At 42.1% G+C, this 27,564-nt stretch overlaps 1 protein-coding gene and 1 long non-coding RNA gene across 2 annotated transcripts in view; both read left to right on the top strand.

Annotated features, from left to right (window-relative positions):
* Nucleotides 1-1,646: 1,646 nt before the first annotated feature.
* LOC123612651 (uncharacterized) lies at nucleotides 1,647-8,547 on the top strand. Its single transcript, XR_006719944.2, has 3 exons — nucleotides 1,647-3,150; nucleotides 6,540-6,670; nucleotides 8,099-8,547. It is a non-coding gene; the product is annotated as an uncharacterized LOC123612651 (long non-coding RNA).
* A 268-nt stretch (nucleotides 8,548-8,815) lies between these two features.
* The window catches only part of USP10 (ubiquitin specific peptidase 10), a 66,777-nt gene continuing 48,028 nt past the window's right edge, over nucleotides 8,816-27,564 (top strand). Inside the window, exon 1 of the mRNA XM_074370328.1 lies at nucleotides 8,816-8,979. Coding sequence (XP_074226429.1) covers nucleotides 8,959-8,979 — 21 coding nt within the window. The 5' untranslated portion in view covers nucleotides 8,816-8,958. The remainder of the gene's footprint in view (nucleotides 8,980-27,564) is intronic.

The raw sequence follows: 27,564 nt of genomic DNA, 5'->3' as shown, positions 1-27,564 counted from the left end.
ATTAACATCCAGTAGTTTACTCTGTGTGTGTGTAGTTCTGCAAAATTAAACAACCAATGAACTATTCCCTGTGAAAATTAAAGTCCAACAATGGATGAATGGCTGAACAGAATGTGGTCTAGCAACACAATGGAATATTACTCTGCCAGGAACAGAGATGTAGCACTGACACATGGTACCGCATGGATGAACCTTGAAAATATTATGCTGAGTTGAGAAGCCAGACCCTAAGGATGATGTCTTGTATGATTCCATTTATTTGCAATGGCCAAAATAGGTAAATTTACAGAGACAGAAATTAGATTCATGGTTGCTTAGGGCTGGGGTTGGGGTGAAAGAGGACAGGGATGCAATAGCTAAAGGGTACACATGATGGAAACACCCTCAAATTGACAGTGGTTGTGGTTGCATGTATCTGTGACTATATGAAGTCATTGAATTGTGTGATATGTGAATTATATCACAATAAATTTGTTTTACAATACTAAAACAATAATTTAACCCATCCTCTGAGTTTTATGTGTTGAGCTACAGGTTGAGAGCCAGGATAGAAACCTCCCTGCTTGGGTTGCCCCTAAGGCTGGGGATAAAATGGTAAGACTAGAGACAGCATTGATTTGGGGCCTGCCTATGAGCAATTCTGTGTGTACAGAACTCAGGGCATCCTCCAGAGGTCTCTCTAGAGCAGTGGTCCTCAAACAGGGAACTTGTCAGGAATGCAGATTCTCAGGCCCTGCCCCAGATCTGCTGACTCAGCCATGCCTGGGGTGGGGCCCAGCAATCTGTATTTTCACGAGCCCTCCTGGGGAGTCTAACTCGTGACTGAGAATTACTGCTCGCCAGACGGTTCTGCTTCCTTTCTGCCTCCGTAGGCTTTCCAAGCTGAGTCGGATCACCAACAGCTGTGCCTGTTTTGCCCTGGCCAAAACCTGAACCATGGGGCTTCTCTCTGGGTAAGTACAACCCGGCCCCAGAGTAGCTGAGGCTTGGGGCTTGAGAAGGCTGGAGAGGTCTTGGAGCAAACCTCAACAGGGCCACACACCTGCTGCATCCCAGAGAAAGTGAACCTCGTTTGTGGACTTCCTGTTGACAGGGGCAGGAAGCCCTGGGGTGCAGCCCAGCTTTTTGAATGGTCTCCAGCATCTGCTGGCTCTGGGACTTCATGCGCTGCTCAGTTTTACCAGGCATGCCACAACAGTGATTCATCTGCCCAGGGGTCACAGCCCGACTCCTTCAGTCACCTAAAAGGGCTAAAAATATATAACTCCTACATGCCGTTCTGAGCTTCCAAGTGCATGAAAGCTGGGGGCCTTTTCCTTTGTCCCAGGCTGAAATTGAAGAGACCAGGGTTCCAGTCTGAGCTTCATAACTTATCAGCCCCCGGCAGGGCTGTGCTTGGTGTCTCCTGCTTTCAGAATGGGGACCAGATCCCACCTCTGACTAGACACAGCATGAGGCTGTGCATCAGGAATGCAGGTTTTAGCCTTGGCTCTTCCACGTGCCATCAGGACAAGACACTTTCTCTCTCTTTTTTAAATTTTATTTTATATTGAAGTATAGTTGATTTACAGTGTTAGTTTCAGGTGTACAACAAAGCAAATCAGTTATCCATATACATACATATATTTTTTTTTCAGATTCTTTTCCACTATGTGTTACTAAAAGAAATTGAATATAGTTCCCTGTGCTATCCAGTAGGTGCTTGGAGGCACTTTATCTCTTAAATCTCAGTTCTTTACTCCATGGGATGTGATCGTTGGAGATGATTTGTGTCCCTCAGGGTGTGACCTGCATCACCTTTGTACCCTGAGCAGCTGCCGAAGGGAGCTCTGGCCAGGAAATGTCTGGGGAACTCAGGAGGTGAGGTCCCCTCTGGAGATTCACATCAGGCTATACATTTGTATATTACAGCCTCTGGAAGTCCCATTAAAGACACCTGTTTAACTTTGGTGAACCCAAGATTTCCCAAGATTGTTTGCCCCTGGCCCTCTCCCCAATTTTCCCTCTATTAACAATACAGGCTTTATGTCATCATATCACACTTTGGGAAATGGGAAACTAAAAGGTTTCTGGGTCCCATCAACTCTGACAGTAAAAGATTCAGTGCTTGTTACATCACCCACATGGAGAGATGCCACAAAGATGTCAAAGAACATGGTTGGCTGGCTTTTTCCGAGTCCCCATAGAGGACAGTGGCTTGATGCAGTTACCACATTTTAAAGTCCAGCTTTCAATTTTGCATATCTAGAATATTGATTTAGTTAATTTATCTCTGATGGTTAATTTTTTTATTGAGGTGTAGTCAGTTTACAATGCTGTGCTAATTTCTGGTGTACAGCACAATGCTTCAGTCATGCATGAACATACGTATATTCATTTTCATATTCTTTTTCACCATAAGCTACTATAAGATATTGAATATATTTCCCTGCGCTATACAGTATACATTTGTTTATCTATTTTATATGATGGTTAATTTTTAAGTGTCAACTTGGCTGGGCCACAGTGCCCAGATATTTCGTCAAACATTACTCAGAGTGTGAAAGTGTGAAAGTGTTTTTTAGGATGAGATTAACATTTAAATTGGTGGATTTACAATGGCCAAAGTATAGAAACAACCTAAGTGTCCACTGACAGATGAATGGATAAAGAAGTAGTGGTACAGAGTAGCCACAGTAGTAGGAATGTGGCAACCCGACTAGCCCACAGGGCACCTAGATACTTGGGTAAACATTATCCTGAAAGCGTCTGTGTGAGTGTCTCTGGATAAGGTTAACATTTGCATCAAAAGACCAAGTGTTGGAGCATGTGTAGCTCAGTGGTAGAGTGCATGCTTAGCGTACATGAGTCCTGGGTTCAATCCTCAGTATACTCATTAAAAAAAAGAAAGAAAGAGAGAAAAATATTTTTTAAAAAGACCAAGTAAAGCAGATGGTCATCCCCAGTGTGGGTGTCCTCTGGAGGCCTGAATGAAACAGAAAATGGGACAAGAGAGAATTTGCTCTCTGCCTTTTTGCTTTCAAGCTGAGACACTGGTCTTCTCCTGCTCCCAGACTGGAATCATCTTGGAATGGAACCATACCATGGGCTTTCCTGTGTCTCCAGCTTCTCGATGATGGATCTCGGGACTGTCTCAGCCTCCATAATCACGTGAGCCACCTTCTTATCATAAATCTTCGTATATATACACATCTACATCTATTATCTATCTATCTGTCTATCCATCTTCAACTGGTTCGATTTTTCTGGAGAATCCTGACTAATACAAGGTGATAACTTGAGATGAAAGAAGACTTTAGGCATGAAGATGTTCATTAATGTGATCATAAGAGTGAACAATTAGAAACAATTTATATACATGAAACATGCACAGAGTAGGAAAAATAATGTGTATGAGGTGTTTTTCTCTTTAAAATTTATTTGAAGTTTTTTTTTGGTGGAGGGGAGATAATAAGATTTATTTATTTATTCTTTTTTTTTTAATTTTAAAATTATTTTTCTTAATGAAGGTATTGGATATTGAACCTAGGACCTAGGGCCTCCTGCATGCTAATTTCATGCTCTACCTCTGAGCTATACCCTCCCCTCCAGTGAGGCTTTTTTTCTTTTTAATAAAATGGAAAAATACTTGCATTAATGTGATGAGAAAAGCCAGAAAAAAAAGCATCGGAAGCCCCCAGAGGGTATTACAGCGCAGATTGCTGATCTGATTTGGTGGCTCTGAATTCAGGTGGAGTCTCAGTATTACATTTCTAACAACCCCCAGGGGCTGATGCTGCAAGTCCAGGGACTGTACTTTAAGAACCACAGCTCTAGGGCAAATTTTTTCCTGGAAAGGGCCAGACAGTAAAGATTTTGTGGTCCAGATGATCTGTGTTGCAACTACTCAACTTTGCTCTTGCAGCAGGGAAGTCACAGGAGATATGTAAATGCCTGGGTTTGACTGTGTTCTGATAAAACTTTATTTACAACAACAATCAGGGGGCCATATCTGGCCCCTAGTTTTCCTCTCCAGGGAATGGTCATTTTGATTGACATACTATTTACTATTAGGGCCCACACTCTGTCAATTTAGATTTTTAAATATATATACACACATATATATATATGTGTATATATATTGAAGTATAGTCAGTTTAAAATGTGTCCATTTCTGGTGTATACCATCATGTTTCAGTCATATATATATGTACATATATTCATTTCCATATACTTTTTTTTATTATAGATTACTATAAGATATTGAATATAGTTCCCTGGGCTATAGAGTAGAACTTTTGTTGTGTATCAGTTTTATATATAGCAGTTAGTATCTGCAAATCTTGAACTCCCAATTTATCCTTTCCCATCTCCTTTCCTCCTGGGTAGCCGTAAGTTCATGTTCTATGTCTGTGAGTTTGTTTCTGTTTGTAAATAAGTTGATTTGTTTCTAAAGCATACCTCTTCTGATACTACAGACTATGACTGCTGTTACTGTGATGACTATTACAAGAACAACTACCACTACTGCTACTGCTACTACTGTCTTGTATTTATTGAGTCTATGCCAAGGACCCAGTGCTGTTTCAAATGCTTAACCTGCACAATCTGCTTCCCATTACAAACAGTTCCACGTAATACCCATTGGCATTAGTTCCATTTCACAGATGAATACACTGAGGCTTGGAAAAGTTAAATACCTCACCCAAGTTCACACAGCGAGTAAGTGATAGGGATTGTAACCCAAGTCCATCCAAATCCCAACCTCATGTGATTTCCAATAGTGCTTGTGCTGGGACTGGCAAGATGAATATATACAAGTCTGCCAGACTAGACTTAGGGAAAGGGTGTTTTAGACGGAGGGAAGGGCACTGTGAAGCTACGGAGCAGTGAGAGAGCATGGTGCTTCTAGGAAACACAGCCAGTGGGGCTGTGCCCAGGCCAGAGAGCCATGTGGTGGTTCTCTGTCCAGGCTGTGTGTTAGAACAGCTGGGAGGTGGGGGTTCATTAAAAACCGGTGCCCAGGCCCACACCCAGACATCTTGACTGAATTGGTCTGGGACTGGGTCTGGATGTCAGTATTTTAAAAATACACTTAAAAGCAAAAAGCAAAAACTCCTCAAGAGGTTTTAAGGCACAGCACAAACATGGTAGAAAAGTGCAGATTTTGGAGGCAGATGCATGTATTGTTACTAACGGGACAAAACTGACACTGGCAGCAGAGCCACTCTGGCACCCAAGTCACGTGGTGCCCCATCAAAGTGACAGATGGTTGGAGAGCTACGAGCCCGACAAGACACTGGGGGGGAGGTGGGAGCAGGAACTACCCTTGGAACTCGAGTGGCATAAATTGGGAGTTTGGGATCTGCAGATACTAACTACTATATATAAAATAGATATACAACATAAGTAGTCGCTTGACTTCTTTCAGCTTTCCTGGTCTGAAAATGGGGAAACCAACAAATAGTCTTCACCTCACTGGGTTTTGTGAGAATTAAATGAGGTCACTTGTTCATTGAATCATTCAACAAATATTTATTGAGCAGCTGCCAGAAGTCTAGAAGGGTTATAGGTGCTGGAAAAATAATCAGTGAATAAGACTAAGCACCTGGCTTCCTGATGTTTAGAGTCTAGTGGAGGAGACAGATAATACACATTGAAAATTACTGCACACTGGCATCCAGTGATAAGTGCCATGGAGAAACATAAGCAGGATAACAGGAGGAACTGGGGCTGGTGGTCCTCATGGTCTGAGTAGTCCTTTCAGAGCTGGTGGCCATCAGAGAGCTGAGTGAGCGAGGTGGACAGAAAAGGCACATGCAAAAGTGAAGTCAAGGGGAGGGTATATAGCTCAAGTGGTAGAATGGATGCTTAGCATGCATGAGTGGGATCAATCCCCAGGACCTCCCTTAAAAAAACAAATTAATAAACCTAATTACCTATCCAGCACCCCTCCCCATAAAAGGTCAAGTAGGAGTCTTCCTGGTACCTAGAGGTGACATCCTCAAAAATTATTGATTTCCAATTTCTTTCCATTCTGCAAAATTGTTGCTGACCTCAGAAGCTTTTTTGTTTTTGTGAGCTGTATCTTACTGCTAGTCATGGTTTAGGAATGAAAACCGAGACATTTAAAAATACGGATGAGAATTTATTTCTCATAAACTTGTTGCATGTCAATGTAAAACATATTTTGTAATGATACACAACTTGTCAAAACAAAAAAAGTTGGTCAGAAGAGCAGCAGCATTTTGTATTTTTGAAAAGCTCTTTAGTGTCTGACTTCCTAGGAAAACAGCTACGTTCTCATACCTGCTACTGATTTCAGTCTGCTGTGGTGTGTTGCTTTGATTGAAGTGTATGAAGAAAATCCAGCCTCACACAGATGGGGAAAGGGAGGGAGGAGTATTTTCCTAAAAAGTAGTCCTCAAAAGGAATGACTTTTTAGGTAATTGTGGATATTTTTCTTTGCTGCTCTGTGAAAAGGAGACAGATGTCTTAAAGGAAAATTGCAAAGTGGAATGTGAAATTCTATCAGTGAACTTTTCATACTTTTGATGCAGGAAAACAGATGTGGGGCGTGAGGAGGGCCATGCCCCAGGTCTTGGTTGAGCCCCTAGGACATGCCTGGCCAGGTGTGGGTCCTTGGCTTCCTGCATGAAAGAATTCAAGTGCGAGCCACCGTTGAGTAAAGGTAGGTTTATTTAGAGAGATACATACTGCATAGAGTGTAAGGCAAGAGAAAGGCAAGGAAACAGGTGTAGGAATTGGGTGCTCAGGTTAAAATAAAAGTAGGTACATACTCCATAGACAGAGTGTGGGCCGTCTCCAAAGAGGAGGGAGCAAAAAAGGCCACTAGGCGTGGTGTTGCCAGTTTTTATGGGCTCAGTAGCTTCACATGCCTACAAGTGGGACCATTCCAACTACCCTGGGGAAGGGGCTGGAATTCCCAGGAATTGGGCCACTGCTCATTCCTTGGCCTTTTGCGATTATCCTTGAGACGGTCATGGTGCCTGCGGGCATGTTATTTATTACCCTGTTACAATGAGCACATAATGAAGCTCAAGGTCTACTAAAAGTCAGACCTCTTAATCTTCAAGGCCAACTAGGAGTTGAATCTTCCACCATTTTGGTGTTAAATTGCTGTCATTCCTTGAGTGGCTCTGCCCTGCCCTCTTCCCTCCTGTCCCATTTTGTCAGATTAAACTCATTGGTCTAGTTTGTACTTTGAATGGATCTTTTATTCCTGCCTGATTTTATAACCACTACAAGTCACCAGTAGGTTTTCATATCACTCCCGGTCTTTATCCATATGCAGGTAGAATTTTTCTATGGTTGTAATCATAGCATGGGTACCAGTTTATATTCTGTTTCCTTAACTTTTTGTTAAAAATTTTTTCAGACATATGGAAAAGTTGATAGTACCACTTTGATCCAACAATTGCTAACATTTTGCATTATTTACTTTCTGTGTTTATATTTGTTTTTCATTGTTGCAAAGTCCTTTATTTAAAAAAGTTTTTATTGAAGTATAGTCGGTTTAAAATGTGTTAATTTCTATATATGATTTTTTTGTTGTTGAAGCATTAAAAAAAATACTCTCAGGCATTATGACATTCACCCCCTAGAGTCTCCAGACGCATATCCTAACAATAAGAACATTCTCTCACGTGAGCATAATATCATTATTACACTGTGAAAGTTATCAACAATTCACTAAAATCATCTATATCTAAGCTATACTCAACTTTCTCCAACTGTCAAAAAAAATTTACCAGCTTAAAAGAACCCACCTGGATCCAGTCAAGATTCACACATTATATTTGGTTAAGTCTTTTTAGCTCTTTTATTTTAGAACAGTTTCTCCCCTTATATTTTTCATGGCATCCCATTTTTGAAAAGACCAGGCCTTCTGTCTTATAGAATCTTACTGATCTCCTCTGCTCAGCACAGGGTTGGCAACAGTAGCCTCGCTGTACGTTGCACGCGAAAACAATGACAATTGTTATGAATAATAATCACAGTAGCTAATTTTTATTAAGGGCTTGCTCTCTTGGCCAGTATGCTCACACTCATTTAATTTGATCCTCACAGAAATCTTGAGTTAAGAAATTTTTATTAGTCTTATTCACAGGTGAGGAAACCAAAGGTTTAGGAAAAGAGAAATAACTTGCCAGAATCACTCAGCTAAAGGGGATCGAAGCAGATGGTGAATTCGTGAGCAGGTAGGGGATTTTTTGTTTCTTGAATCAATGACCTGAAAGCTGGTCTGTCTGTATAGGTGCATGTATGTGTGTAATAGGTAACACTTACTGAGTATTTACTATCTGCCAGGCCCTAATGCTAAGCGCTTTACATGTGCTTTTATTTTTTTTTTCCTCTTAAAAGCCTGGCACAGAGCAGGCGCTCAATGTTTGTGGAATGAATGAAAAGTGAATAAACGAACAAATGAAAGGATGTGACCTCCATAAACCCAGACTACTCTGAGATCTATAGCGCTCACTTACGAGACCCCGGCATAGGAAGACCCCGCGGTTAGGGGTCGCGACGGGCCAAGCTCAGGCCGCAGCTCCCGGGTGCCCCACGTCCCGAGTCCCGCCCAGCACCCAGGTGGCCTCCCAGCAGATGAGAAGTCGGGGTCGACTGGGTGCTTCGTTACTATCATAGCAGTCCCCTGACCTGTCCGCTTCCGGCGCCTCAGCCAGGCCCGGGTGGCCGGGGTCCCCAGTGGGCCCGCATCCGCCGAGGGGCGCGGACTACGAATCCACCTCCGGCGGGCTCCCGCCGCGCACGCCCACCTGTCGGTCGCGCATGCGCAGCGCGCGCCCGGCGCGCCTGGCCTCCTCGCGCCCCGCGGTGCGCTGCCCGTGCGCAGGCGCGGCGGCCGATGCGAGTGTGTATGTGCGGGCGAGAAGATGGCGGCGGCGGGGGAAGCAGCGTGAGGAGTCGGACGAGCGCCGAGGCTCATTGAAACGGGCCGCCATGGCCCTCCGCAACCCGCAGGTAGTTGTCGGCCAGCGCCCTCGGCGGGAAGGGGCACCGAACTGCGGCTGGGCGGGCGCCGGGGCGGGCGGGTGCCCGCACCCTGGCCCGGAGCGAGCGTGTGGGAGTGGGGGAGGGCGCCGGGACACGCTGCCTGGGACTAGGCCCCGAGCCTCCCGCCGCCTCCGCGCTTCGGCCTCCCGCAGCCCGACCCGCCCCGCGCCGGATCCCGTCGGGCCCCCGCCTCGGTGGAGCCGCGGAGTGGGGGCGCCCGGGCCGGCCGGAGAGGGCTTGAGGGGAGCGAAGGGGTTAACCTCGGGGCTGGACCGCGGGGCGAGCCTGCGGTGTAAACGGGGCCCTTGTCGCTCCGAGAGGCAGCCTGGGGATTTCGGGAGGCCCTCGGGGCGGCAAAGCTTTCCAAGCACCCAGCTCCCTCTCTGTCCGGAACAAGCCACCAAGATTTGGGGGTGCCTCGCTTTCCCCATGCTCCCAAAGGTTGCTTTCGCAGCTTGATTGACAGCGGGTCAGGACGTTGCGGGGGGAGGGGGGCGAGCGGGAGCTTGTAGCTTTTAAAGATTCAAGTCACTAAGAAGCAGCCTAAGGTTACTGTTGCAAAGAAAACACGAAATAACTCTCCAGGACCGTACTTATACTTGCATTTGAGTGACATCTTTTGCACAAATCCATCTTAACCCGGCTGACACTACTAACGCACTATGTCAGAGCAGTTATCTCACGCTTAGGGGCCGTTTATAATCCGTAAAGGAAAGAAAGAATAAAATGTACCTTTCGCTTTTAATGGGATACACGTGTAGAGTTGAACTTTCCCCACTCAGATACAGTTACTCTGGATAAAAATCGGCGTGTGGTATTATTTGTCAGGCCTGCCTGCTGTAGACCGCTGACTTGTGGACTTCTAACCTCTATATATAGTGTGCTTTTGTATTAAAAATGGAAAAATGAAACAAAGTAGCTATTGGAAAACTGGTGACCAGTAAATCATAACCCTTTATAAGCAATTGGTTTTTGTTGCCCTTTTGGAAATGGAGTCGATTTTAATAACTTGTGATTAATGAGTGTTGTGGAATTTAAAGCGGAAAAACTTTTTTAAAAAAATTAGGTCTTCCTGGAAGCTGCAGTTCTGTTAAATTTTTGGTACTTCAGTTTGCTTTACAACTTCCCCCGTTTAACTTTTCTGTTCACTTGTACAGCTACTCTTTAAAGTATTTTAGAATAGTTCTTTGCACCAGAAAGGGGCTTAGTAGTTGTTGAATCAGTTTTACAAATGTGTAATTCAAAAACTTTTTTCCTTAGGAGATTTGGTATTTGCCTTTTTCTCAACTGAAATATTAATATAAGTAACTACAAAATAGGTACAAAGTTCATTGTAAACTAATGGGTAGTATAGTATTTATAGTGATTTTGAAATGAGGAAGGCTTGTTTAGGCATAATTCACTTCCATTATTAAAAACACCTATCGCAGTGCAAAATTGATTGAAATGTTAATGATTGAATGGTGGTAATACGTAAACTTAGTTGTAATTTCATTTGCTTTCATTGTGCCAGTATTTATGTTTCATGAAGCGGTATTGCCTATACACGTTTTTAGAAAATTGGAGTGGCAAAAGTAAGCTGAACATAAATGTTAGCAACACTTTGGGTTTGTTTTTAAGTCTGATTTAAATGCTTTTAAGTTCTAGCATGGAGAAGGTAGACAAGGAAATAGTATGATTTCTCATGATTTTCTTTTTAAAAGAGTAGTAATGAAAACAAGAAAGAAAATCATCTGCGATGGAATTTAATGATTGGATCCTGCGTGAGTCAGGCTGAGCATTTTAGATTTTTTTTTTTAATGGAGGTACTGGGGATTGAACCCAGGACCTCACACATGCTAAACACACACTATACCGCTGAGCTATACCTAACTCGTCCTCACCCCCCGCTGAACATTTCAGTAACTTCGTTTTATTTAGTTATCTGCTGTCCTAAGAGTCCTGCCGCTTTAATGGCCATTCAGTAATTCAGCAAAAATATTGAGTGCGTACCCTGTGCTAGGCACCATGATATGCATATTACTTGTTTACTACTGGGAATGACAACTGCACATTAATGAGCGTCCTGATTTAAAATTGAGTTGTTAAAGGTTACAATTTAAAACATTTATATAGATTATATCCTATTTTCATCCTGTTGCTTGAACCCCCTTCCCTGATTGACATGAAACAGTGCAAACCTTGGGAACATTTCTGATGCCAATAGCTTTCAACACATTTTAACAAACACAAATGATGAACTTTGACAATTGAAGTGAAAGTACATCTCTAATTAATGAATATTTGTTGTCATGAGGGAACTGATGAAATGATTTGGGATAATTAATTTGAACTGACCAATTCTGCCTAAAACTAGAGGAAATTTTTGTGATCTTTGCATTCGCTCATAGTGAAATCCCCACAGTAATGCTTCTTCCACCCTGTTTGGATATTGTATGGCTACCCCTGTCCTGGTCCTCAGCAGCAGGCTCACCCCAGTCTATTCATTACCTCGAAATAATGTGGCCCCCACATTTTACACTGTGGAATTTCTTGGCCATTTACAGCATATGGCAAAGTGTTACTGTATGGTTGAATATCTTTATTAAAACTGACAGCTGTATTAGTAGTTCTCCAAAGAATTACTTATTTATTGGATTTTCATAACGAGCAGCTAGAGTAAATAAAGTTATTTGAAATACAGGATATTTGGAGATACAAATTTTCCTTTGCATAGTGACAGCAAAATACTGAAACATAAAAAAAAATTACTGAAACATGTCCTGAGACTAGATAGGCTATTTCAAGTTCGTGAGTTGACAATTGCCTCAGTAGTTTCTACAGACCAACAGTGCAGATGAGTTGTATCCAGGGCCTGGCCCTTGTGCTCTGGAGTCTTGTTGGGATCACAGTGCACTGAAATTACAGTGAATAATAAGTGGACCCGCCTCATTCTAAGTTCCTCTCTAGAGCAAAAGTTAGGAAGGACATCGATTCCAGGAGTCTTTTATGTGGAACAGACGTGATTTAAATAGTGGTTCACATAGGAAAACTTACAGGAGAAAAGTATTACAAAGCTTAATGATTATTTAATGCCAGGCCTAGTGGCACATTTACTTTGTACGGTACTCAGAATGTAATATTCAAGTAACTAAGAAAAGTTGTATTGTCTACTTGAATTAGTTACATCAAGCTTATTTTCTATTTTTGTATGTTTTCAAATTTCAGACAGTCAAGTACTTGATTTTAATGGATCAGTTTTTTCAAGTGGCACACTAAAGGTGGCTGTTGACACATCTTACTGATAATATACTAAATATGAAGACTAATAGGAAGCGCTTGCTTTTGAATTTGTAATTAGGCTGTTACATTTCTATTTACTGCCACACATGCAAGAATCGCTGTGGCACAAAACAGATAAATCTGTTTGCAGTGGAATTTACTGGCCTTGAGCCACTGGATTACTGTCATTTGTCACTTTAGTGCTACTTCAGCAGTGTAGATGTTCATTTCCAAAGACTTACATGTGCTTGGACTGCAGTTTTCCTATTTATTGAAGTGATCTCCCAATAGGTCTTTCTGTGACCATTTCTGTCAATGCAGGCTGGATTAAGAACTAGTGTAGGCAAAATAAAGGTAGCCCATGGGGTAGGTTTATAGTACAGTTTGTTTCAAGGATCAGAAATTATAGAATCTGTCATAAACCTAGATGTGGAGTCTTCAAAATGTAGACTTTTCATGAATGGACTACTTTCTGACTATTTGAAAGTTCCTCTTTCATGACCCCATTTTCAGCAGAAGACCTGATAAACCAGAAGCTGTCGACCAGTAACTCCATTCTGCTCTCTGTCTTGAAATGTGCCCTGGTTGCACTCTCCTGGGAACTGGGGAGGTGAGGTGTAGAGGTGGAAGTGTGGTTTGATGCAGGGGGAGGGAGGATTAAAGTGTATCTTCCTGTACTTGCCCTTTCTGGCTTACTTGAGAGTTGTGAGATGTCAGTATTCCTGGAGAGTGCTAGTGCAGTGCCTGCGCCGGGTTGGAGGGGGGCTGCTCCGGGGCCTCCCTGGTGGGCTTGTCTGAAGCTTTATTGGTTGCCATTCTTCAGGTCAATTCTTAATTTATTTTTCTGATATCAGCTCAGGGGCCATCTCTTAAGCTTACACTCTGATTTAAAAAGTGTCACAACTAGTGCTTTAGAAATGAAAGTACTTCCTAATAGAAAGGCTCGTGTCCCCGCTCTTGTGCTTTTGGTACCTGATTTTTACATCTAGCTACCTCCCTCCCTCCTTCCCTTTCTTTAGTAGAAGTACAGTTTTTTCTCCCCATTTGTACTTGTTTTATGAAGAAATGTTTCTTTTCATCTGTGTGTATTAGATACAGACAAATTGGCATGCCCTTGCTTTTTGAGCAAAACAGTCATAAAAGCTTGAAAAGATTCATAACAGCTCCAAACTACATTCTCATTGGCGCTACTATGGAAAAAAATGTTGAAATGTGAATTGAATATTGTTAGAGATCAGGTATAACCTTCTGTAAGAAACAGTGTAGGAAAAAACATGCGTTTAAGACTGCACGAAATAGAGGGGTTCGTGTTACAGAACTGTTATTGTGGACACGCTGGCTGGGGTGGGAAGAGAGTTGTCCCAGGATCAGCACTACCCCCAACCCCCACCCCCCGGACCTGCAGTCCACTGATTGCACTGGAACTGGTGGGGATGGCTTTTTGGACTATTTTCTCAACTTACTCTCCTCACTGTTCACAAAAATAGAAGTTTACCATTCTTGTGAGTACCAGTCAAAAATACTCATTTTTATGTTTTAAAATATATTGAATAAAGCTGGATATCTGTATAAATTCCTTGTTGCAAGCCATGGAGCTTGTGAACTAGAACTGCCCAAGAACATTTAATACATGGTTCTGAGTGGGAAATTTTGATTTGCCTTTTGGTCTTATGAGTTACAGTCTGCATTGTTTAGTTGTTCTTGCATAAACATGATAGTATCCTTTGCTCTGGATATAAGCAGTACACTTAAAAATTTTATTATATTCATTTAAATTTAGTCAGGAACAGTCAACTTGTGAATTGATTTAGTATAACTCTCAAGAGGATTTCTAGTGTTCCTTTTCTTGTATCTCTTCTGTTTTAGACCATTGTAACTCCAGAGAAGTGAAGCAATATCTCTCTTGACTTTCATCATTAAAATATATACTCTCCCTAATCTTTCTGAAAACGTCAGTCTTTTCTCTTTTGATGGGACTTGCAGGAAAATGGAAGATAATTTGATAATGAAGTTTAATTCTAGAGTTTTTGGAGATTCTTGCCTGACGTAAAAAACTTGATATTTTAAAGTAGTAATTCCCTTTAGATGGCTGCCAAGATGTGTGTATTTGAGACCTGGAAGGACAGGGAAGAACATATTTGTTGTAAAACACTAAGCATTGCAGTAATCAACATGTGGAGAATGTTGCATGGTGTATAAAGTGTGATGGCTTTTTTGGTCCTTAGAATAATTCTGTAAAGTATTGTTAAAGTCACCATTTTACAGGTGAATAAAGTGAGACTCAGAGAGGTTGTGACTTAACCACATGGCCACCAAGTGAGGGATCAGGTACTTAAAAGCAGGTCTTTGGACTTCTGTCCTTTGCCTTTTCTACTTTATCGAACTAATAAAGGCATGATGTTTCACACTGTGACTTCCCCATAGTAGTTCCTCAAAGTTTATGAAACAGCCGAATGAATGAAATAAAGGTTTAAATGTTTAAAGACATTGATGTCTTACTAACTACTAGGTATTAATAATATGTTACTAATTGTTAATTGCTAAATTTTTTTGTGGTGTGTATTTTAAGTACAGAATAAAGACTTGGAATTTCTGAAAGATGAAAATAGTACAGAAGTATTTAGAATAACAGTGTAAGTCACTCTTTCCCTCTCTGATCCTTAGTCCTCATTTTGATGTCTGTCTTGTGTGCTTTTCTCTGTTGTTTTTCCCTTGAATCATAATATAGTCTGTTCTAACCAGATAGTCACTAAGCTGAACTTTTTGGAGCAAATCTTGCTTTTAAAATTATTGGCAGCATCTATTCAAGTATAGGAAGTTTTCTTATTTTTACATTTTGCCAGGGAATGGAGCAGATGTTTTGGAGCTTCAGTTGGTTCCCTGGGATCCAGTATATTGGGAACTGTGGAAGTGCTGTAAACATTTCTGACTAATATGCCCAAACAACTTTTTGCTTTTTTTTTAAGAAATGATATTTTGAAGACATTCAACCCCTTGGTTATAGCAGCCATGCCGTCCATTTTCTATATTGTGAAAAAAAAGTTCTGATTCAGATTCTTGTCTTTCGGTCAACTCTGCACTTGAGATGATTACTGAGAGGAGAAACCTTTGGATAGTTGGAGGGATTGTTAGGTCATCAGCCCTAGTGAATAGTGGGGAACTGGGTAATGAACCTGTGTCTTTCCCGTCTTCTCCAAAATCAGGCTTTCTCCTCCTCCCTCTTTGCTATATCAGAGTAGTGCAATGGCAAAACAAAAACAAAAACTATTCCTCACCTCAGGTCCCTCTCCCTAGATTCCACCACTTCTAATAAAATGCAGAATCAGGTCTTCCAAGAGTGGCATTCTGTTTCCTTTGGAATTAATTTGTAGGATACCAGACACTTTGATTCAGCACTACGTATAAAGGACTTTATATCTTTTGTGATTGTTCAAACAAAGAATTTTGGTGGCCAGACATTAGCAATATAGAGCAGAAAGGAGGGTTTCTGTGCTTTAGCAGTTTACAGAGTAGTGGGGGAGAGAGACAGGCTGACTGGTAAATCCGATTTTAGGGTGGTAATTCCTGTAACAGAAGTGTGAATAACAGTCAAGAACTTTCACTCCTTCATTCAGAACATAGTGAGTGGCTGCTGTGTACCAGGCACTGAGGAGTGGTGAGCAGAAACAAGCATTGTCCCTCTTACCAGGGAGCTGACTGTCTAGTGAGAGAGTCTCAGTAATGTGTATGTCATTCCAAATGGAGAAACTTGTCCAGAAGGAAAGGCACAGTCTGTTGGCGTGGCCTGGGGAAGTCAAGGAAGGGCTCCCTGAAATTGGTGTCTTAGCTGAGATACATAGCCTGAGATGATGGGAACAGTTTCTATGGCTGGAAGGAGTCTGGAGCACCTGAGAATGCAGAGGAATCCCATGTGTCTTGTGCTCAGCATGGAGGTGGAAGGCAGGTAGCCTTACCCGGAGGAAAATGTGGAAGAGGGCATGATGTAGCTTGGACCACAAAACGTCACAGTCAGGTTGCATTTGGGGCTCACACTCTGACTGCCTTGTGCAGACAGATTCTAGCAGGGCACAGTGGGTGTCTGGAGATCTGATACAAGATTCTTGGACATTTCATTAGGGAGGGTGCGGTGGAGGTGGGGGGGGTAAGTGGTGTGATCCAAGAGATATTTAGATGTAAGATGACTGAAAAAGGAAGTGCGTCAGGGAAGCAGGGAAGAAGACGTCTTCTGTAACCTGTGGGCGGAGAAGCACAAGAAGGGTACAGGAGGAGAACACACAGGAGTGGAGTCTCCAAGGCTGCGCATATGTGGGAACTCAGGGTAGACTGATGGGTGTGTAGCGTGAAGTGCTGGGACATGAGTCAGGATGGTCCAACCACAGCCTGCATTTGATCCTGTAGTAGGTGGGAAAGCACAGGTTTTAGGAGGTGGGTAGTCCGACTTTGTGTTTGCATTGCTGAGTGATGGGGGCCCTTCGTGGGTTGGCAAGGGTTTCACTTGTCTGGCTCGCCTCCAGATCTGAGAATGTGCTCTCTGCTCACCTCAGCACCTTGAAAGCATCTTAAACCCCAAAACTTTGAGGGGGGAAAAGTAGGACATTCTTTTGGGGATATCTGCGGCGGATTAATGCAGGGCAAATAGCCCCTGAATATCCTTAGTGGTAATTGGATAGAGCCGTTAGGGAAGGTCATTTGGGGATATTAGTCCCTTTATTTTTTTGGCGGGGGGCACTTATAAAAACACGCATTTGTCCCTTGATTATGCTCCTAGAATATAAAGGAATATTAAAAACATATCACATGGTGATAATAGCTCAGTGGTAGAGCTCATGCTTAGCATCCTGGAGGTCCTGGTTCCTCCATTAAAAAATACATATATATATATAATGCATAATATTTCATGACTTCTATTATATTTTGAAATGCTTCCCTTTGATACTTTTTGTAGTAAATTTTAGACACTTGGAATAATTTTATGTAATAATATTCTTAAGTTGTGATCCTTGGTCATGGTCTTCTCTCATGAGAATCTCCTGGCACCCTGGGTGTCTGGCCATCCAGACACACTAAATAGGGGACCCTCAGTGGCCCCCAGATCTGTGCCTCAGTGTGTGCCACCCCCCCTCAGGTGCTTCAGCCGTGCACAGGTGTCAGCCTCTACATGGCCTTGTGTGCAACCTTTGCCCTTAACCTGCTGAGCCCTTTTCCTTGAATAGGATTAACCAAGTCATGTTTTGGACAAACATTCTTTAACTTTACCAGTTAGGTATGAACAACAGCAAGACACAGGTTTGTGGCCCTCTGAGAGGTGATGTTACCTAATTTTAGTGCTGAGTGGACTGAATTGTGGGAACAGAACCAGCAGAGGAGCCTGAAAATTTTGCCACTTTGAAGACCTGCCACATTGGGTCTTCAGAATGAGAGTTCAGTAACTAACTGATGGACTCATTCCCTCTCAGCAAATATTTATCCACCTCTTGCTGTATGCTGGGGCCTGTGTTGGGGTTTGTAAGTTGCAAAACACAATTACAGAAAAAAGTATATGCACAAATATGTTTCCCAAAGCCACGAGAGCACTCTATCATAAAATAGGACCATCATGGACAACGTGGAGCACAGACTCCACCACAGTTCATTTTAACTCTGACCGTCTGGTGTCCCAGAGCTAGACAGACTTTTTAATTCATCCTGAAGCCTGATTGTGGTCAAAATCTCTTTGGGGATGTGTGCACAGCATTAATCCAGTTTGCTGTCAGAGTTTCTTGCTGCTTTTTTTTTGTTGCTGATCATGGATTTGTCAGCTTAGGAAATTCTTGTCTCTAGTTTTTCACAAATGGGTCACAAACAGATGCTAAAATGATCACTCTTGGCTCCATCTTGGTTCTTACTGAATTGTTGCCTTTTCCTTACCGCACTACACAGTGTGAATTAAGTGCCAGAAGCATACATTTTCTTTTTCATTTGTGACTAGAGTTCTATTCAGTGAGAAAGAGATAAGAGATAGCTTAAAAAAAAAACTCAAAAAGCATTCTCTTCAGTTTTTGTCTGGAAGCTTAGCTGACTGTAACTTGAACTTCACACGCAGTGACACTGTAGCAATATCCTAACAGAGACTAGTCCTGGACACAGTTGCCAGAGCTCAGTTTGGAAAGAGTTTGCCTCTCACCCTGTGGCACATGTTGAACAAAGGAAGTTTTTTCTTTTTAAGGTGGCCGGAAAGTAAAATACATTGCCATTTTGTTTCTTTGCCACTGATTTCTTTTTGGGAGAAAATGTAGTTTTGAATTAGCTTTGTCACTTCTCTGTGGAAAGAGAAAGAACTCCCACATACGTCGCATGCAGGGTGAGCTCTGAGGGCCCCACGGACTTTGATGTGTGATGTGTAGGTGCCCAGTCTTCCCTCCAACATCAGTCAGCCTTTCATGGAGCCCGCAGCCTGCCAGTGCCCAGAGCGTGGAGGGACGTGGGCTGTTCCTGGCCCAGGGATGCTGGTCATCTGACTGGGGTCTGGCAGGTGCTCGGAGGTGGGAGCCCAGGGGTTGGGAGCCACGATTGGTCTGCTTCTCCTCTAGTGGCCCAGCCCAGTGTGGCTCTTGGCTGTCCTGCATTTGGGGTGGTGAGTTCACTTCCCGAGGAGCAGCTGAAGGGTATAGAGGGCTTCTGGCTTTGATGGGTGTTTGGGGACTGCACATGGATTTGTTGGATTTGGTGTTTCTAGTTCTGGGAATGAAGAGCAGGACCGCGGTGCAGAGCCACAAGGGCCAGATTTGCCCCGCTAGAGACACCTTGTAGTGATGAGAGCTGAGTTAGGAGGGGTGGGCTGCCCAGGAGCTACTCAGATAGATTGTCATTTCTGCATTAAGGATGCAGGTGACCTCTGAGCTTCCTCAAAGGGTTTTCATGGCTCTTTGTCTCTGTTGTGTAGTTTCTTGACTCCAGGTGGCTGACCTGTATATCACCTAAAAAGCTGTTTGATTTCATTCTTTGGGCTGTTTTTTAACAAATGTAGGCCTCAGATCAGAGGACAGAGTTACTGATGTAAATAAAATGCCTTCACCGTAGCTTTCCCAAGCCCATTAGTGGGCCACAGTAATGATCTTTTTTTGCTGACCTGGTCTGAGCAGATGCCATAGCCACAGAGCTGTCCACCTTCCCCGGTGGTGAGCCTCACTGTGTGTCAGGGATGAGTGTGCAAGCAGCACTTTTCCCTTGGCTTGCCTCAGTTATTTTTTATGTTCCCCTCTGTTACCTTAGGTGTCTCAGCCAGTGTCATCATGCATCCACTGCTCAGCTATGCTCCAGGCATAGAAGCATGAATACAGACAAGCCCTCCCTAGCTGGGACCCTCTGCTGCAGCGCACTCCTGCCATCTGTCCACATGCGTGCGTGCTCCCTGGCTGGGGCCACTCCTCTCAGGGAGGCCTCCACCACTGCCTTCTCTAAGTTGAAGCCTCCAGTACCTCATCCCCCGCCCTCCCAGCCTTGTTTTCCCTTCAGAGCACTTAACCACCTCCTCATATCCTATGTGTAATATCCTAACATGGTGGTTTCGTTCATTTTCTCTCTCCCTACTAGAATGTAAGTTTAATGAGGGCAAGTGTTTGTTTTGTTCCTGATACGTTCCCAGTGCCTAGAACATAATAAGTGCTCAAAATATTTATTGATGAATAAGTTAATGAAAGCTCTAACACAGTCCGTATATTCAGGAAGTCCACAGTTGAATATAGGAAAGAGGGTAATCAGCTATTAAAATCCAGAATGAGTGAGTCATCAGGTTTGTTAGGAAAATAGTTTGCAAAGATGAGACTCTGGAAGTGGATTCTGTACTGTGAGGAGAAGTCAGCCAGGCCAGAAGGGGCCAGAGAGATGCCGGGAGAGATGCCATGTGGACGTGGACATGCAGGGAGAGCTGCAGTGCTGGGCTGTGGGGCACAAAGCAGCTGAGTGAAAGGTAGTGGGGCGCCAGTCCTGGGGCTCTTGCATGCTCTGCTGGAGCCTTTTGTCTTGAAGGCTGTTCCTAGGGACCCAAATAGTCAGACTCGCATTTTACAGAAAGCACTGTGGTGGCCACCTGTGGTTTGGAGGTTGAAGGGTCAGGCTGCGGGCCCAGAGACCAGTTAGGCCCCTGCTGTGATCCAGTTGAGAAATGCAAGAGGCCTCACCTCAGGTGTGGTAGTAGGTAGAGGAAGTGAAGGCTTTGGAATGCCCAGTCGTAATGGGGTGTGTGGGGAGCTTGGCAGTTTTGTTGTAATGTATTTGTGATAATGCGTTTTCTTTTTTAATAAAATAGGACTATGCTGTGTGTTGTTTAGTATTTCCCCCCATTTCTTGTGTTGTGAATACTCTTCATTATTGAACAGTTTAATGCAGTGTTATTTTTAAGTACTGTAGAGTATTCGCAGGTTGTTTTACTTGTACTATAAAAACAGTGCTGTTTGCCGTTTTTTGGATCTAGTTTTTAGTTTCTGATTGTGAATTATCTTGTTTCCTGGAGGTAATTAAAGCATAACATTGTAAACTGAAAGATGAACATTCATTGGTAAATCAATTCATTGATTATTTGAGGGTAGAGTGGAAGATATATTTTGCTAAGTAATATTAAGAAAATAATTACATAACATAAATTAATAACAATTAAAACATGAAGTTTTTTATGTTTGTAGATTTTAAAACTATGTCTTAATTTGATCAAAAGTAAGTTGCACTATAAAATATTTCAAAAAGATTGAGAAAGATCTTTTATAAAATATTTGTCAGTAAACTGGCTCATGTTTGATGGAGGCCAACCATTTTAGCTCATGCATGTAGCTATATTCTGGATGGTGCCCAAAGCATTCTTGCCCTGTGTTGGTAGTAGGTGACTCAGCAGGTGACTAAGGCATAGGGAACAATTGGGGCACATTATGAGATGTGCAGTTAAGTCTTGAACTAGGGGTTGCACATGCTCACTTCTGCAAGGTAATTTAGGAGTTGAAGGAGATGGGTCATGAGTAGCCTTGAGAATGAGGAGGATTTGGGCAAATGGAGAGAAAGAAGGAGGGCATTCTATGTGGGCAGAGTGAATAGGGCTGGGGTTTCAGATTAACCTGCTTTTTGGCTTTTTGAGTGATCTTTATATTAGTTCCCTGGTTGTTGCTGTGGAACTTGGAACAAACCTTTTATTTCCTGTATTGCTTGCTCCATTTCTGTCTTAGGATGCTTTTGATAACAAGTGAAAGAAAGCTCGGCTCTAACTGGCTTACACCATAAACTAGAGATTTACTGGCTTAGGGAATTAGAAATTCAGGGGGTAGGTCATACTTCAAGGTTGATTTGACTCATCAGTTTGGTGACATCTTTGAGGACCTGGTTTCTCTTCATTTGTGTTGTATCCTATTATCCTAAGGCTGGTTTCCCCTTGATGGCACAGTGGCTACAGTAGTTGCAGGCTTCACATTTGTGCCCAGCACACGAGCCAGAGCAGGAGAGTGTGTCCCAGAATTCTTGGCAGCGCCCTGAACCAAGTGCTCTGGGCTCTGGGCTCTGAGGGTGGCGTGCCTCACTGGGCTGCCCTCTAGAGCTGCGGGTGGGGGTGTGTCAGCCTTCTAAACTGGGTGACCACTACCCAACAGAGGAAGGGAATACACATTGGAGGATGGCCACAAGTCCTTTACAGTCCCACCCTGAACACCCTCCACCCCCTTTTCCAAGTCTCCTCCTGGTCTCAGACGATAGACGCTATCCTTTCTCCTTGGCAAGTCATCCTATACTGTCCGATGGTATCTTACTGTATCTTACAATCTTAAATTTTACGTATCTGTGCCTTGGACTCAGGTTCCAGTCCTGGCTCTCCTATTTTATGTTCATGGGATCTTGGGCAAGGTTATTTATCTGAACTTCTCAAATTTTTTCATTTTCCCTCAGTCAACAGCTGCTTTCTAGATTCTAAGTATTGTGCTTAAGTGGACAGAATCCAGAACTGAAAGACACAAGGATACAGTATTTACCTTATAGTGGGACCCTGGGATTACATGAGATACAGCAGTTGCTTCTCAAACTTAAACTACACTAACAGTCAGCTGGGATCTTGTTAAATGCTGCATATTTGGCTTCAGCAGATATGGGGTGGGACCTGAGAGCTGCATAAGCTCCTGGGTTGTGCCTTTGCTGCTGGGCTAGGGACCACACACTGAGGAGCAGGCTAGTATAGGACATTAGGAATGTCAGAGGTCTGCAAGGTCCTGAAATCATGTGCAGAAATATGTGTATGTGTGTGCTTCAGGTAGTGGGCCAAACTTGCTAACATCACATTCTCAAGGGGAACCTACCACCACCAAAGAAAGGTTAGGAATCACTGCCTTTTAGAAATGTGACAAATGAGATCTGTATATTAAATGCGTTTAGTGCAGCGCTTAACCAGTGATAGTCATTCAATATGTGTTAGATATTTGGCCACCCCTCCCCCACCCTCAGTTTCTTTGAAGGCAGTAAACATTGCTTAAATATTTAAAATACCTTTTTTTATATCTTCTTTGCCACTGGTGCTCAATAAAAATATGTTTAGTTTGGGTGACAGTCTTTGTTTTCGAACTATTGGCCATTCTGTTAACATTTGAGGGTCTCTTATGTGCCACTCATGTTATTAGGTGTAGAGAGGCTGAAGTCTCATTTTGGTTATTGCAGATTTCCTGGCATGGAGAGGGTCATCAGGGCTTGGGCTGGATAATAACACTAGGATTGAAGAGAAGATGAGTCACATTTTTTTTAGTAGTCGTATTGAGGTATTATGTATATTCAGAAAAGTGCTACTCCTGTATTTGATTCATTGAAATCCCGTTCTCTGGATCTCGGTTGTATGGGATGTCAGTATGCATCACTTAGATTGCTTCTTTCAGTTCATGCAGTTGCTACTGTTTTCACCAAATACATTCAAAAAATATATTTTGTTGACATCATCCCAGGAATTTAGGTATATAATTCAAGATAATCTTCGAAGTTTCTCACCCAGGAACTTGGAAGAACCATGAAGTTTGCTATTGGCATAAGTGTAGAAGGTAGTTTTGAGAAAATAATGAATAATGGCCTTTTGATTTTAAAGTTAAACTGAAACGTAACAGTGAAAGTGCTTAAGAGTTGGCAGCCTGATATGGAACTGGAATATAACTGAGCAATCCAAGTTGAAGATGTGAGTTTGTAATTCATTAACATAGTTGAAACTGTGAGAGTAGGTGAACTTCTTAGAGGAAAATATCCAGGTTGCCAGCCCAGAAGAGAGAGATTGAGAGAGAATGGTTACAGAGATAGAATTGAGTCTTACAGGCCACTGAAGAAAAGATTATTATGAAAAGTGTGTGTGTGTGTGTGTGTGTGTGGTCTTGTTATTAATCAGATGCTTGATAGAGCTATTGACGAGCTTAAGGATGTAAAATGATCTTGGTTTGGACTGGAAGGTTATTTTTGAAAAAGCAGAATGTTGGAGGTGAAAGATTTCATTGAGTCAAAAGGACAAATGGGAAATGAGTTCAGTTACAAACAAGCATCTTTGGAGAAAAGGTTTCTGAAAAGTTGCATTGAATTGAAATTTTCAGTCAAATTATTTTTGGTTTAGTTGCATTATAGGTTTTCTTCTGATTCACGTTTAACTTTGTTGTCTGCCTTTAAGTTGTTAATGATCAGTAAAAGCACTAGAAGAGTTCCTATTTTAAAAACATCTGCTCTGGAGGTTGTTCATTAAAGACTGGATCCTCTTAGGAGGTGAAGAATGATCTCACATTGTCTTATAGATTCTTCTGTCTGGTTTGGGGATGTAACTGAGTGTGGAAGTAGCTCTGCTTGCCCTCCCTCCAGTTGTTGGCTTAGTTCCTCCCACCCTGAATTGCCCAGAGTGGTAGAGCTTTTTCTTGTGTCATGGGAGTGCCCCTGTGCAGTGATTCTGAACTCTGGCTGCACATCACATTTACACAGCAAGTGTTTAAAACACTGATTGAAGCCTGCCTCCCACCACCGAACCCAGAGTTGTGGATAAAGGTCCTCAGGCGATTCTGAGGGGTAGCCAGGGCGGAGAAGCACTGCCTTGGGCCTTTGTCCTGCACAGCTGGTCTTGTTCCCCTGCTAGGGGAGCCCCACCAGGGGTTGGTTTTCTGCTTTTTGTGAAAAACAGAGTATTGTGAGTTGATGGGGAGGAAGAAAAAAATCTCTTTTCCAGGCTACTCAAGTCCTGACCAAAGTCTTGAGTTTCCTTTTTCTAATAAAAGATTTTTAGTCGTAACAGTGATCTTACATATATAATTCAAGAATGGAGTGCAGTCTATTATTTTGGCTGGTAGAGTAAACTGTACCTCCATAATTACAATCTTTGGAGACTATTTTTCAACAGATCATTAGGGGAGGTTAAACTGAGAAAGTAAACAGTGGACTTGGCAGACCCTTAAGCTATCAGCACCCGTTTCTGCATTCTTTTATTTTCAGCAGATAATAATTTTGCAGCTTTTACTGCTTCAGCCAACTCTTCTAAGTAACTTTTTCATGAACAACCAAAGCAATTTATTAAAGAGAGCATCCTATGTACTTCTTCCTTAAAATTGAAAGGAGAGGGGTGAGTGTAACAGCTAACATCAGTACTTTTTCTTAGGCAGCTCTGGATTTTCTGAAGTGTTTAAAGAGACAATTGATTGGCCGTGAACAGTAGATTAGAAGAAAATAATTTATATAGTCACACTTCTTTTTTCCTGAATATCTTTTCACATGAAGCTCTGGTTTAGTGATGTACTTTCCTTTCTGGCAGGTGGCCTTCAGTAGCCAAGCTTTTATTGGTTTGGTTCCAGCATATTTCATTAAGTGAAAAATCCTGTAGAACAGATGCATTTACAAGTTTCTGCTCATGTAGCACTCTGTTTAATGCAACACTGGAGTTTTGATTCAGCGTTGTTGGCAGTAATTGTCTGTGTGTAGTGTGGGTTTTGAGTGGGTGGTCAGGGGATTTAGGCAGTTATAAAGGCCAAGCCAGGCATGAGCAATCTGAGGTGATGATTGGGTGATGATGGGTTGGAGGCTTAAAGTAGGAAGGGTGGGCACCCTTACAGTGGTAACAGGCAGCAGAATACAAGTAACGTACACACTAGTTTAGGTGGTGTTATGTACCACTAGTTAGATTCTTTGAACCAAAGGACATGAAATCTTAAAAAAAATTAAAAAAGAAGAGGTTCATTCCCAGTGTATGAATGTTTATAGTGTATTTAAGAATTCTGCGTAGGTAAATGAAAGATCAGTACTATGGTCCTTGATCTTCAAGAGCTGTTTAAAAATACCTGCCTCATCCACCTTCTTTATAGATGTGCATCTGTTAAGAAAAAAACATGTCGAGGTATAATTTAATACAATAAATATACCAATTTTAAGTTTGCAGTTTGAGTTTTGACAAATGTATCCACCAGGGTAACTGCCACCACAATCAAGATACAGAACGTTTCTATTCCCTCCGGCCCCTTTTGCTCTCTGTCCCCACCTCTTACCCAGGCAATTACTAATCTGCTTTCTGTCACTATAGGCTAAGTTCCCCTTTTCTGGAATTTTCTATATGTGGAATTATATAGAGAGTACTCTTCTGTCTGGCTTCTTTCACTCAGCAAAATATTTTTGAGATTTGTCCATGTTGTAAGAGTTCCTTCCTTTTCATTGCTGAATAATCGTCCAGTGTATGGTTGGACCACAGTTGATCTCTTTACCTCTTAATGTATATTTGTTGTTCTAGTGTTTGACTGTCATGAATGAAGCTGCTGACTCCATGCATGTACAAGTCTTTGTGTGAACATGTTTTCATCTCTTATGGTTAAAATACCTAGAAGTAGAATTATTCTGTCATGTGGTTGGTACGTGTTTTATTTTGTAAGAAGCTGCCAGGCTTTCCCAAAGTGGTATCCTTTCATGTCTGCACCATGAGTGTGTGAGAAGCCCCTTCTGTGTCCTCACCAGCGCTTGGTGTCGTCAGTCTTCTTAATCTTATTGTGCCTCAAGTTTAAAGGAAAGAAATTTTTGTCCACTGAAACATGAGCCACATCTCTGACAGAAAAGTGAATCTGACTGCAAAAAGGTAGTTCTTGGTGAAATACGTTTTTTAAAAAGAAATTTAAGCAGAAAAGAGAGGGGCAAGAAAGAGTAGGGGAATGCCACTTTCACATTGGACACAGGTAGCTTATTTGGTGGTCGGGGATGGTAGGGTTTGGGAATAAAAACAGACTTTTAAAAGGTTGACCTACCCTGATGCACACCCATGGTTGTTTTGACTTTTTTTTCCTTCAAAATTTAAAATTTTGAAAGTTGATTTTTCTTTAGTTTGGAGACCACATGGTAATTGTGAGTGATTTTCTCCTAGGTCAAAATAGGTATTCTGTTATTAAAGTTTTCTGCAAAGCTTAATTCAGTTGTCTTGGTTATTTTTTTTTTTAAATTGAAGTATAGTTGACTGACAGTGTTGTGTTAGTTTCTGGTGTACTTAGTGATTCAGTTATATATATTCTTTTTCATATTCTTTTTCACTGTGGGTTATTGACTGTAATTCGCTGTGCTATACAGTAGGACCTTGTTGTTTATTAAGTGTTGTTTTTAAAAGTTAAATGTCATATCTTGATTATGTTAAAAGTTTATATTTAAAAATGAAAATAGTGCCGCTGGCTGGCACATCTCTGGTGATACTAGAAACAGGAGAATAGAAACCAATCAGAGCAGTTAGGTTGGAATTTTGTCAGCCCACTGACGACCTGGGAGTTTAACTATTTTTGTGGTGCATGGAGAGGTCATCATTCCTCACCCCTAGAACTTTTATTTATTGTGGGTTTTTATTTCTGTTGCCTGGATAGACTGCCCTAAGACTACATTGCTAAGATTTATGTCATGTAATGTTTTGCCTGTTTTCTTCTAAGGGGTTTATAGTGTCTTGTCTTATGTTTTAAGTCTTTAAGCCATTTTTGAGTTCATTTTTGTGTATGGTGTGAGGGTGTTGTGGGTTTTTTCTTTCTTCTTCCTTGTCCTGAATTTGTTTGTTCAGCAGAGTTCTTGAGCACCTGCTATACCAAGTACTGCATTAAGTGCAGGCAATGGAAGGATGGATTTAACTTGGTTCCTGGTCTTTTTTGAGAACTGACTTTCTGGAGGCATAATACATGTGCAGTGAGTTTCATCCATTTAAAGTATATAGTTTGAATTTTAACCAATGTTTATATTAGCACCAAGATGATTGTAGTGGATATGAAAATTGGTGGAATCTTGAACGTCTTTCTACTAAGGCTGTCGCAGATAACACTGAATTCACTCTCGAAG

Source organism: Camelus bactrianus, chromosome 9, assembly GCF_048773025.1.
Source record: "Camelus bactrianus isolate YW-2024 breed Bactrian camel chromosome 9, ASM4877302v1, whole genome shotgun sequence".
NCBI lineage: Eukaryota > Metazoa > Chordata > Mammalia > Artiodactyla > Camelidae > Camelus > Camelus bactrianus.
Note: the sequence above shows the minus strand (reverse complement) of the source record. Positions and strands in the feature narration are given on the sequence as shown.